This window comes from Phodopus roborovskii, unplaced genomic scaffold, assembly GCF_943737965.1.
Source record: "Phodopus roborovskii unplaced genomic scaffold, PHOROB, whole genome shotgun sequence".
Lineage (NCBI taxonomy): Eukaryota > Metazoa > Chordata > Mammalia > Rodentia > Cricetidae > Phodopus > Phodopus roborovskii.
In genome coordinates this window covers 13,434,306-13,447,632 of record NW_026126407.1, presented here as the reverse complement: position 1 = coordinate 13,447,632, position 13,327 = coordinate 13,434,306, and the positions used below count along the sequence as shown (strand labels likewise).

General features: G+C 44.0%; 1 protein-coding gene across 2 annotated transcripts in view; it reads right to left on the bottom strand.

Moving 5' to 3' along the window:
• Usp43 (ubiquitin specific peptidase 43) overlaps positions 1-13,327 on the bottom strand; it is a 57,222-nt gene that overhangs the window by 29,631 nt on the left and 14,264 nt on the right. For both annotated transcript variants that reach the window (XM_051180351.1, XM_051180350.1), the window contains exons 3-6: positions 10,190-10,293; positions 6,697-6,789; positions 4,934-5,069; positions 959-1,094 (exon numbers count right to left, since the gene is read on the bottom strand). In XM_051180351.1, coding sequence (XP_051036308.1) covers positions 959-1,094; positions 4,934-5,069; positions 6,697-6,789; positions 10,190-10,293 — 469 coding nt within the window. The remainder of the gene's footprint in view (positions 1-958; positions 1,095-4,933; positions 5,070-6,696; positions 6,790-10,189; positions 10,294-13,327) is intronic.

Below are 13,327 nucleotides of genomic sequence, written 5' to 3'. Positions count from 1 at the left end.
AACCAACCCTACAAATACTATGTTTTTTTCCTACCAGTTTTACTTATGATAAATGTTCATTTGTAAATTAGGTGCAGTAAGAGAATAATAATAAAATAGAATAACAACAAGTTACTCACATAAAGGTTATTAATTGTGAGGCTGGGGCATAGCTCAGTGGTAGAGCAACTACTTGATTAGCAAGTATAAATCCCTGAGTTTGATTTCCCAGTGCCACAAAACAAGCACACACATTAGCAATGGATAACTTCAATATTTTTTTTTTCTTTTAATGTTTTAGAGCATAGGGGGCATGTAGCTAACAGAAACTCCAAAAAAAAGGGAATTTGCAGGTAAGTGAAGGCTGCCGTATGCCTTCTTTAAACATGGTCTTGTAAACTGGCTAATTGTGCTAAAATGTACACTGATGTACAGCTAAAAAATAAAAAGGCTACATTCATCAGTCAGAGGTGTGGGAAAATTACAGCAACAGCAGCAGCAGCAGCAGTGTGTGTGTGTGTGTGTGTGTGTGTCTGTCTGTCTGTCTGTCCATCTGTCTGTCTGTCCATGTGTCTTAATCTCTTTGCCTATCTACAGCTCAACTAGTAGAAATCTGAGTTCAGATAAGGACTGTGAATGGTAACAGCCCTGAAACAAAGAGGGTACCAGCACCTCCTGCTAGGCCGTGATTCTCAGTGTGGTCCCCTGTAGTCAGCATCTTCAGGAAGCATGACTGGCATGCAGATTCTCAAGCTCCTCCTCAGGCCTTTAAATCAGAACTTAAGTAGCCCTCCTGGTAATTGTAATGCTCACTGAGATTTTAACTATCTGTCTATCTATCTCTGTAGATGAAATTACAGAGGAAATTAGCCTGACAGTTTAAAGTGTTAAAGCTAAAGGTTTGCAGCCTTAGCATCCCAAGAAGACCCTCTCAAACCCATTATTCTTGCAAAACAAATTATTCAAAGCACTACTGTACCTGAGAGTGTCCCTGGACCAGGTAAGGGAGGGACTTGGAAAGCATACACATTATCACCCTCTGCAATGGTATTCAGGTCTTCTTCATCAAAGAATGACCGCTGGAATCCATTGGGATACAGTTCAACCAAGATCACCTGAAATGAGAAGGATCATTTTCTCAAAAAGAACCCAACAGATAAGAACCCCAAAACAGGGCCAGCAAGATAGCTCAATGGGAAAAGCCAACCCTGGCGGACTGTTTGATCCTTGGAACTTACATGTCGGAAGAGAGAACTGACTCCTGCAAGTTGTCCTCTGGATCCCATATGTGTGCATGTGTATACACACACACACACACACACACACACACACACACACACACCACTAAATAAACATAAAATTAAAAATAACTCAGAGTCTTAAAACTAATTTTTCCTTTCCTTCCAAGTGCCTACATTATTTTAAATCATAAAATATAGCAAACACAATTTGATTAACTACAGACATCTTAGCTGTAACCACACAATTTTTTAATCTAAAGTTTTATACCTAGCTAAGCTACCACAGCATGAGAATAAAAATGTGCTAGGTAAACAAAAAGTGTTCTCCATGAACAGTGTTCAATTAAGAGAGGCTTGAAATGGTGTTATTAACTTTTCTCACATAATGTCATGACTAAAAAAAAAAAAGCATGTTCATGAAATACAGGAAGGAGATGGATTTACACTATAGAAAAAAAGAGCTGACTGCCCCAGAAACCAACTCAGCATCTCAATATATACATTCCACAGAGCCCATTTGAGACATACTGGCTGGGAAGTTCTCTTATAAAAGATATATTTTAGGCTTTAAAAAAAAATTGAATTGTAAAACAGAATTAATCAAAGAAAATAGTACACATTAAGTTTAAATCTTCATTGTTCATTCAAACCATAAGACCAAACGAAACTATATTTAACTAAAGTAGGGGGGAGGGAGAAAATATTATATTATAGAACAAAAGCTACTACTATCTCACCATCTACAATAATTTATTTTTGAGGGGGTCAGATTGTGGTGATATCTTTCTTGCACAAATAAAGCCTGTCTTGGTGTCAGAGAATGGAGCTTGCCACTAGCTAACCATAGAGATCTGAAGGTCTGTACACACAGGCAGGAAATGATGTAGCTGGCAGTAACAGGATATAAGCAGGGACAAACAGGAAATTACTCTCTTTTCTGTGGAGACACTTAGGAGGTAGGGTGTACTGTGACTTGCTCCTTCTCTCTGACCTCTCAGCATTTCCCTTTATATCTGACTCTGGTCTTTTATTATCTAGACCAATTAAGAACTCCTTTTGCATATTGGCATCCCTGGCTGGGCTGGGCTGGCATGGAATCTGCAGCAATCCTGCCTCAGCCTCTCAAACGCTGGGTTCTAGGCATGAGCCACCAATATCTAGCTACTATCTGCAATAATATCTAAGTCAAAAGGTATAGAGGAATTGAAGCAACCAAAATCTTCATGTTGTCTGGATAAATTTTAACATTAGGCTTTGCTCATTATTCATGCTGGCTTTTGGTAAATAAAATATAAATTATAAATAAAAAAATTTTGGTAAATAAAATATAAAATATAAATTAGTATATATATATATATATCCCAAGTCACAAGATATAGAATAAATACAGCCAGATATTTCATTCCCATAGAGAAACATGCCAATCAAAGAAATCAAAACATCAAGAGGGATGTTTTAGTTCCAATAAGACTGTCCATCCTGTACTGACACCATGTGAGTCCCATCCCCCTGATGCCTCACATTCCTGACAATCCTGCTTCTACTCAACCTATGCCTCTACCAGGTGGTTCCTTTGGATCTTTTCATTACTGCCAATCCCTCCAAATGTGCTCTCCCTCTTTCTCTTACACACACACACACACACACAGAGAGAGAGAGAGAGAGAGAGAGAGAGAGAGAGAGAGAGAGAAAGAGAGAGAGAGAGAATTCACTTGCTTTTGCATTTACTTATTTTACAAGGGTGGGGGCATGGTGTATGCAAACCATGGCTTGTGTTTAGAAGTCAGAAGGCAACTTTCCAGAGTCAGGTCTCTCCTTCCAGGTCTCTCCTTGGGTCATCAGGCTTGGTGGCAAGCACCGTGACCCTCTGAGCCATCTTGTTAGCTGAACTTTAGAGATTACAAGGAAAATATGCATTATTTTCCCCTGTGTGAGAATATCATAACAATGCTACAGGCAGGGATGTGGGGGAGGGTCAGAACTTCCCTGGGTGGGGTAGGAGGGAGCCAGTGGAGTGAAGACAGACTCGGTGACCAGGTGGTTATACAAATATACAGACAGCCACAACTTTAGGATATGTATACTTTGGTGTATGTGCATCATTACTTAATGAAAAGGTTACCACGTGTTTTTGTTTAATTTTAAAAGGTTCTACCAGGTTATCTGGGAAGCATAAAATTTCCATTTTATAGTTAAAGAAACAGAAGGATGGTCAACCACTTGCAGGGTTCAAGTCAGAGAGCTGGAGAGCAGCCGAGTCACAGCTAGAACCCAACTCAGAGCCCCTCTGTGACACTAGTCTAAACTGTCAACTTGCCTGGATTTAAGATCACCATGGAAACATACCCGAAAGTACCCATGAACGTGCTTCTAGAAAAGTTTAACTGAAGACGGAAAACCCACGATGGGTGTGAACAGCATCACTCTGTGGCCTGGGGCCAGATTGAATGCAAAGAGGGCAAGCTGAGCCAAAGCACCGATCTCTCTCTCTCTCTCTCTCTCTCTCTCTCTCTCTCTCTCTCTCTCTCTCTCTCTGCTTCCTGACTACAGAGTGTGAGCAGCCACCTTACACTGCTGCCACCACACCTTCTCTGCCAAGACAGGATGTACCCCTCAAACTGTGAGCTGAAATAAGCTCCTTCTCCTGGAAGTTGCCTTTTGCCACACATTTGGTCACAGCAACTAGGAAACTTTCATCTTGTCACGATGTTTGCCACTGGATCATTTTTATCCCACTATGTCACAGGGGTCCTCCAGGCACAGTAAAGTCAGTTCATCACCAGAACTCCTCATAAAGCAAAATTGTGGCAAGCATGGCAGCTCACAAATGTAACCCAGCAGCTCATACAAGTAATCTAGCACTCAGGAGGCTGAGGGGACAGAACTGCCATGAGTGTGAGGCTAGCCTGGGCTTCATAGTGAGTTCCAAGGTCAGTCTAAGCTACAGAGTGGAACCCTGTCTCGAAAGTAAATAAATAAAATAAAGACAGGTTTAGTGGCACATGCCTAGTCATCCCAGCACTTGTGAGGCTGAGACAGGAGGATCGAGAGTTCTATTTTCTTCATCTCCTCTCATGTCACCAGTGATCGGTGTCTGCATCGCTCTGAGCATCCTTTCAGTACCTGGCTGATATTCTCAGAAGTGGAAAAGCACACAACCACATGCATTCAGATCCCAGCTTAGCCATCTCCTTGCTTTTATGACCCTGGACCATTCACTTAATCCCCTCAGTCCCTTCTCTACAAGGATGGACAGGATTGACTCATGGGGTCAGCTGAGCACAGTGCTACATGCCTGTAGTCTCAACATTGGGGAGACTGAGGCAGAAGGGTGGCTACAAATTTAAGTCCACTTTGGACTATATATAGGAGTATCTATCAGACTAGCCAGAACCATGTAGTGAGATTCTATCTCAGGGAGGGAGGGCACAACCATAGGACGACATCCTGCACTAAGTAAGTATGACTGGTTAGCTGCTGTTGGATCACAATCACCATCCCCTTCTGAACGACAAAGTGTACCCTTGCGGTCACCCTGAGTAATAATGCAGGGAGAAGCCAAGGCTGGGTCACCACAAACACCCAGGGGACAACTAATCAAACAGAAGCCAGTGAGTCATGCTAAAATCATCTGGGAACCACACATTAGTCTGGGCAGCTGGCCCAGTCAGCATTCTGTCACCCAGTGGCCAGGCCCAGCAGTCCCAGCACACCTCCTCTGCAGAGACGCCTCCTTCCTCAGCAACCATCTTCCTCAAGGCCGCCACCGTGCTGAGGATTGGCACAGCCAGGCCAACCCGCAAGAACCGCTGGCTCTTAGAGGAGAACACCAAGGTGACACTCAGGAATCTGAAACAGAAAGAGAGCTGAAATCCTTAAAGGACTGACAGTAATGGCCACCAACACTGTGGACCATGAGGACAGCCTTAAATGTGATTTGCTAGTTGGGTCCCTGAACTTTAAGTGCCATTCCAATAGGTGGCAGAAAAGAGCCAAATCTCCCAAAGTGCTTTTCCAGAGGGTTGAACACAAAAGGGTTTCAAGTAGAAACCATCGGGTAGCAGGTGGCTCATGCCTTTAACCCCAGCACTTGGGAGGCAGAGGCAGGCGTATCTCTGTGAGTTTGAGGCCAGCCTGGTCTACAGAGCGAGTTCTAGGACAACCTCCAAAGCAATACAGAGAAACCCTGTTTCAAAAAAATAAATAAATAAAATAAATAAAAATCAAACCACATAGATCTCTGGTCCTACAACTGTAACAATTAAACAGAAAGCATTAAAACACAAACAAGAAGGTGGGGCAGTGGTGGTGCATATCTTTAATCCCAAAATGAGGGAGGCAGAGGCAGGAGGATCTCTGTGAGTTAGAGGTCAGACTGATCTACAGAGTTGTTCTAGAACAGCCAAGGCCATACAAAGAAACTGGAGACTTTCTCCTCAGTGAAAATTTCCTTCTGCTCCCCCCCTTCCCTTCACAGCCCCCAGAAACCACTCCTGGAGGAGACTGCTGTGCTATAGTAATTAACCACCGCACAAGTTGAGGTGAGAACCTGGGAAGCCTGTCCCAGGGTCACTGTTCAACCACTGTGCCACCCAGGGTCCTCCGTCACAGCTTACATTTCCCGATGCTGCCGTGCGCAAGGGTATAACCCATGCCACTGTCTAAGATGACTGTTCTGCTATGGCACCGATGGGGACTTGGTGAATGGAAAGGAGAGATGGGACTGAGGATGTTGGAAGCACAATGGAGAAGTACCTCCATCCAGCTCCACTGGCTCCCACATTCAGACCCACCAACCTTCCACCACACTGGCCTGGCCATCTGTGTTGGTGGCAAGCTGGGCTTCCGGGAAAAGGGCTGTCTGTACTGCCAGTTCCTTGCTGCTGGACACTGCAACCCACTGCTCGCTTACCCCAACACCACTTTTCTTCTCGTCCATCCCAAACAACCTTCTTTCTCTTCCTTTGCTCCTTCATGAAATCATTTCCCTATAGTCAAGGGTGGTAGCTCACACCTACAGACCCAGCACTTGGGAAGGTAAGGCAGAGGGATGGGCAGCTTGAGCTACAGAATGAGACTCTGCCTTTAAAAACAAAATGAAAGAAATAAAAATTACCCATACCTTTATAAAGAAGGAACTGGAGTTTGAGGTCCAGCAGGGAAGAGCAGGTAGCAACAGATGCCCTTGTCTGACTTAAGTAGGGCCTGTGCCAGTTCCTGAGTAGGCCAGAGACCGAAGTCAAGACACAGCCTGGACACACACAAGAATCCTCTTCATGTTCCTTCCTCAGATAAAGAACGGACACTCTTTCTCTTTAATTACCCATTCAATACTGAGTGCTACCTGATTGCAGGACTGGTCTCTACAGAAACACTAAGTGAAAAGTGGCAGATGCAGGACCAGAAGGTCCGCAGGAAAGAGGAGGGAAGGGTAAAGTATAGCGGGCATGCTACAATACTCAGAATGCTCACGTACCTTGTCTGGCGCAAGGGGATGGGAAGGGACACACACAGGAAAGGATCGAAGGTGTTGCTTTGTTTCAGGCAGTGAGGACAAGTCAAGGAAGATCTGTGAGGGCAAAGAACAGAGATGAGGCCTTGTCACACTTCAATAGCTTGATAGTCCCTGGAAAATCTAGATACTACATTAGTATAGCATTTCCTTCCCAGCAATTCCACGCAGGAGAACTGAAACAGGTGTTCAACTCATAACTTATATGTGAATTTCCTTGCAGCCTTGTTCACAAGAGTCAGAGGGGAAACAACCAAGCTACCTAGAAATAGTTAGGAAATAAACAAAATGTGGTACATCCACACTGTGGAATACAACTCAGCCATAAAAAGAAACAGAGCCCTGATACCTTGAAAATATCATGTCAAGTACCAAGACAGACCCAGACCCACAAGGCTGAAATATCTAAAATAAGAAAGCAAAGAGGAAAGCCAAATATCTAAAATAGGAAAGTGATGGTTTCTAGAAGTTGGGAGAAAGGCAAGTGGACTGTGACTGCTTATTACATACCAGATTTTCTCTTTGGGTGATAAAAATGTTCAGAAGCCAGGAAGAGATAGAGGATGGCTACCCAGTACCGTGAGCATACATGGCGCTGGGTTGTAGATTTAAATGTATAGTTGAGCTGGGCGTGCATACTGACGTAGGAAGGGCACCTAAGCCCAGGTTGGAGGCCAAGATGGGCAACATAGGGAACATTGTGTCAAACAACAAAATTAAGTGGATAATAAGTAAGGGGATTCAGTCTCACATCTCAGCATACTAAGGAAGGGGGGGAAAAAAACTACACACTAACTTTCAGAGCCTCTTATCCTTGGTGCCTGAACCTCCAAACAGCATTTTTTTAAAATTGCATTTATTTATTTATTTATCTCATAAGGGGGTGTGGGTGGACATGGCCTGCCATGGTATGCATGTCAGGTTAGAACAACAGCCTTTGGAAGTCGGTCCTCTCCTTTAACCACGTGGGTTCTGGCATGGAACTTAGGTCATCAGGCTTGGCAGCAAGTACCTTTACCTCACTAGCACACAAGCAACTTTTTAAAGGTCCAGACTTCCAGGCTTTTCCGCCATGGATTCTATTTCAATGAGGGGAAGGGGGGGACTCTGGCATCTTAAGTTGAAAACTTCCCAGGAACCAGATGTGGTGTTTCACAGATGTAATCCCAACACTCGAGAAACTGAGGTAGAAGTGTGGAAAAGTTCAAGGCCAGCCTAGGCTATATAGCAAGACAATATCTCAAAGAAAACAACAACAACAATAATAATAATGTAGGCAAAGCAAGAAGATAAACCCATGGATTCACCTGAGGCATCTGCTTATTGCTAGATCTCAGGGATACAAGTTATCTAAAGGGATATAGCCTGAAGGTTAGTAGTGATTTAGAAAAGTCCTTAGTGGTCTTTTGTCTTCCTTGCTTGCCGGTGATACTACTGGAGCACATGGCCTCAGGGTTGCTAGGCATAGTGTCTACACCACACCACACACCAGTGTGTGTGTGTGCTTAACATAGACCCCAGTTCACACCACTGGTTAACTCACCCGGGAAAATCAAGGCAGGTTTTTTGATAGAAACAGTGTGTCTCACAGCACTTGCTGGCCACTGAACATGGCATTGTGAGGTTCCCTCTGCTACCCAGTTCCTCTTTAGATCCTCCCACCTCTTTAGATCGCAATGTGCCAAGGTGTGCAACAGAACATATGCTTGTGTTGGGAAAGCGTCCTAATCCCTGATTCAGTCCTTGCTTTGCGCTTTGCCTCCAGAACAAAACCAGGTGCATGTTTTCTTTCCTAGAGCTGTGTCCCATCAAACTGGGTCAAGAATACAACCTTGATTGCTCTTATTTATTTGTGTCTGTGTATGTGAGCATATGCAGGTGCCCGCAGAGGCCAGAAGGGGCTGTTGGATCCTTTGGAATGAAAATTATGGGAGTTTTTGAGCTGCCTGATGTGGGTGCTGAGATCCAAACTCGTCCTCTGAAAGAGCAATAATGATCTTAACTGCTGAGCCACATCTCCTGTCCCAGTATGACCTTTAGATTAGCCCTGAACTTATTTCGGGTGGCAAGAGATGTGCAATTTGGGAAAAAAATAAAAACTTTCTAAGTAATTGACTATATGTGTGTATGTATGTATCTTATGGTGGTGAGAATTGAACCCATAAAGCTGTACTGTATCAAACTTCATACAGTTATATTGTATCCAACTGGTTCAAGAATATGTCCTCGCAGGAGCCAAGCACATACTTTACCACTGAGCTATAGCCTTGTTCTAATTTCATATAGAGCATGAGCATTATATTTTAATGGCATATAAAATATAACATGTATTATCAAATCAGTTGTAAACAATACACATTGATTATAAGAAAACTCTCTCACAGAAGTTGAGAATAGAATGGCAATTACCAGAGATCAGGGAGAAGGGACAGCAGATGGGGAAATGCTGACCAATGGGCATTAACTCACAGGTAGCAAGAAGTCCTGTGTTCAACCATATAGGTGAACTCATTAGAGATAACCAAATCTATATACTAACAAGCTACAAAGAGGATTTTACTAGATTTTTTACCATAAATTGGTGATGAATGTTTAAAGATACACACGTGTGTGTGTGTGTGTTTGTGTGTGTGTATAATATATACATATATATATGTACACATGTGTGTGTGTGACATTATATAGGCACATGTCAAATAATTAATCATACCATTCATATGTTCAATTTTTACTTTTTTCTAGCCTTTAAAAATGGAACTTAAATATACACATATTTGACATACACACATAAGAGGCTTTCTGTATCCAAAGCACCTCTGTGCTCATTCCCACCTTGAAGCTTGTAGTCATCTTTGTTGAGTGTGCTCCCACCCACTTGATCCTATCAGCTACCAAAGCCCATGAAAAGACATATGGCTAACCAGTGTGGGGCTAGTGTCTCCTTTTTGAAGTCTCACTGCTGCTGGTATTTTTATTAAACACCAGAATTCTTTAAAAACATCCATACTTTTATATAGAATTGCCCACAGTACACGTTTCCTAAAGTTGAAGGCCGTGTGATGATTTATATATACCCCCCATGCTGTGTTGAGCTCACAATGGCTAACTCAAGCGAGCTCTCTGGCCATGTCCTGCAAACAGGAAGAGTCCCCCTCGCTTCAATATGTCACCAGCTGGTGATGTTCTGGCTTCCACATCCCTGCTCTACAGAACCACCCTCCAGGTACTCTTTCATCCCTTTAAAGGAGGGTGGAAGGCCAAGAAGCCAAGAAGGGAAAGAAGAAATCCTCAAGGTTGGAGACTACAGGAGACTGACTGACTGAGGCTGTGACAGGAAAGGGAAGGGTACTTGTGTGTTTTGTTGTTTTGTTGTACAGGGTCAAGGGTGAACGGGATGCAGGTGACCTGTGTGCAGAGCTCCTGGAGACCACGCTCTAAGAACATGCCCCCATCTTACCTGTACTGTGCTTGAAAGTGGCTCTGCACAAAGCTGGGGCCTAAGGAGAGAGGAGCTGCAGATGGCCGGAGGTCCTCAGAGGCCTTACTAGCATCTGGGGGCAGCTGCAAAGAAACAGGAAAGAAATCAGATGACATCCTGTCCACATTATGTCACACAGACCACAAAGCCCATTCCCCCCACCCCTGCCCCACAATGCCCACATCGTCTCTTCCTGAGCCTTGTAGATAATGACCTTCATTACTGCCTTTACCATTACTCAGTGTCCTTTCAATCCTCCTGTCTCCCGCCACCAGAATTCCTGAGAATGGGTGGTACATGTGTTGAAAGCAGAACTGAAGGGTAATCACAGCGAGAGTTCACACACACTCCCAGCCCATTCTCTGCCCTGGGGTTGATGGCACAGCTCTTCACCCATGTGCTGCCGGTGACAGGTGCCACCCCCTCTGGAGGTTCTAGACAGGAATCTTCTCCTAGACTCTTCCACATTTGGTACGGCTGGAATTGCTTGTCTTGGGGCCACACCATTCTGTCCTCGGGGCCAGCATCTCCAAATCTCTCTCTGCTCTATATTTCTGCTGCTTTGTCCTCTGCAGTCTCCAAACTCCCTCTGCCTCTGCTATAATATTGTGCTAAGGGACTACCTGGATAATCCAAGTTAATTACCCTAATTCAACATTCTTAATCACATCTGCAAACATCAGATCCAAATACCTGCATCCTTAATTTATCTTTCTGGGTTATCTTTTTGCCTCTCCTCCCTCGGGGCTCTGGCCCACCCCAATGTCCCCAATCTCCTCTGGAAGGCTATCACTCCCAGTATGAACTGCTCCAACTTTCCAGGTCCCCTGGTTATCCTCACTCTTAGCCCACTCCACACCACACAGGGGACACAATTACATAATTAGAAGTCCCCACTACACAGGAACCATGCTGCTAGAGAAGGCTGTCCAGGGAGCTGTTCCAGTCACAGCTCCTCATAATACAAAGCTGTTTAGTAAATATCTGAGCACCCATATAGAGCCAGACATATAATTTGTCTGACAGCACTGTATCTCAGTTTCTCAAATTTTTTATCCTCACTGCCCTCAAGAGACATTTTAGATATGTTTCCCTTCCTACTCCCATCCTTGGAGTTCTGGGGATTACACCCAGGGCCTCACACAAACTAAGCAAGCGCTCTACCACTGACTAGGCATGTTTTCCAAAACACCTCCAACACAAAGCTATAGTATGACACTACACACATCTGTGTGTTATGTGAATATCTAACCCCAGATCAAGTTCTGGCATTTGGGGGCCTTGGATACCTTCTCTTTGTTTTGTCACCATGAGAAGCCTTTGTTTTCTTAAATTGCTTCTGTTGGGCATTTTCTAACAGTGATGACGCAAGTGGCTAGTATATTCAACTTTCCTAACCCAGATAAATAATTTACTTGTAGGTTTTAAATCTTAGTCCATTTTCTGTTGCTATAATAAAATGTCCAAACCGAGTAATTTATTCTCTCTTGCCTTGTGTTGTCATTGTTTGTTTATTTGTTTAGGTAGGGTCTCGTGTTGGAGGATAGAGGGACTGAGGCAGGGTCTTGTGTAGCTCTAGCTGGCCTCAAACTCACTATGGACCCAAAACCAACTTTAAGGCTCCTCACTTTCCGGCCTATACCTCTCAAATGCTGGGATTACAGGCACTCACCACTATGCTGGGCCAATGAAAAAATAAACTGGTTTACACAGTTCTACGAGCTAGAAGATGGCACTAGCATCTTCTCAGTACCTGGCAAAGGCCTCAGGGCTCACAACAAAGCAGGCATCTCTCTCTCGTCTTATGAAGCTACCAATTCCATCATGGGCACACCCCACTCTCATGATCTCATCTGTCTCAATTACCCTCCAAAGTGCCTGGCTTATTTCCAAATACCATTAACAGGGCTGAGGCTGGAGCTGAATGGTAGGAAGCTGCTTACCTGGCATGTGAGAGGCCCTGGGATCCATTCCCAGCACGGCAAAATACCACTAACACACAGGTATGGGGGTTAAGTCTCCAATATATGAACAGTTTCCTAATTCTAATATAGGATAGCACCCATCTGATAGGAGGCATGTTTTGACGAGTTAAAGAGTCATTCATAGATAGTGTATTAGTCAGGGTTACTACTGCTGTGATGAAACACCATGACCAAGATCAACTTGAGAAGGAAAGGGTTTGTTTGTTTTACATATCCAAAGTCACAGTTCACTGAAGGAAGCCAAGCCAGGAACTCAAACTAGGTGGGAACCTTGAGGCAAGAGCTGATACAGAGGCCATGGAAGAGTACTGCTTACTGGCTTGCTCCCCATAGTTTGTTCCATCTACTTTCTTATAGTACCCAGGACCTCCAGCCCAGGGATAGCACCACCCATAATGGGCTGGTCCCTCCACCATCAATCATTAAGAAAATACCCTACATACTTTCCCAAAGCCTGATATTATGGAGGCAATTTCTCAGTTGAGGTTCTCTCTTCTCAGATGACTCTAGCTTGTGTTAAGTTGACATAAAACTAGCCAGCACATGACAGATACATAAATACATAGATGACAGCCAGACAGATGATAGATAGACAGACTGACTGATGATAGATGACAGATAAATATAGATAGAGATAGGTAGACAGACAGACAGAGAGACACTTAGCCTGGCACATACTCTACAGGTGGTGGGTGTTACATATTGGAGATATCTGATGGTTTTGTTTGTTTGTTTGTTAACCATGGTATCCATGCTTATAGGGATGCTTTAACTCAACAGCCAGTCCCAGGATACAATGAATATCAGAAGGCTTAAGTGTCCAAGTAATAAGCAGGTGACCTGAGTAGAAGCCATGAAGATGAAAAGAGGTAGGAGGGGGATTCAAGAGACCCTGTGTGAGGAGCTCTTAGTTCAGCAGAACCAGGGAAAAGACAGGGAGGGATAAACACAACCAACTCCAAGGTTCCCACTCAGGGGTGGCTGGACACGGGTTCCATTAACAGAAGTCAAAGGAGATGGGACTTGGGAAAGACATCATAAGTTCAAGGGTGACTCAACAGCAAGAAAGAGGAGAGTGGCAAATAGCCAGGAGGTATGAACTTGCATTATATGAACCCAGGGATGGTCTGGC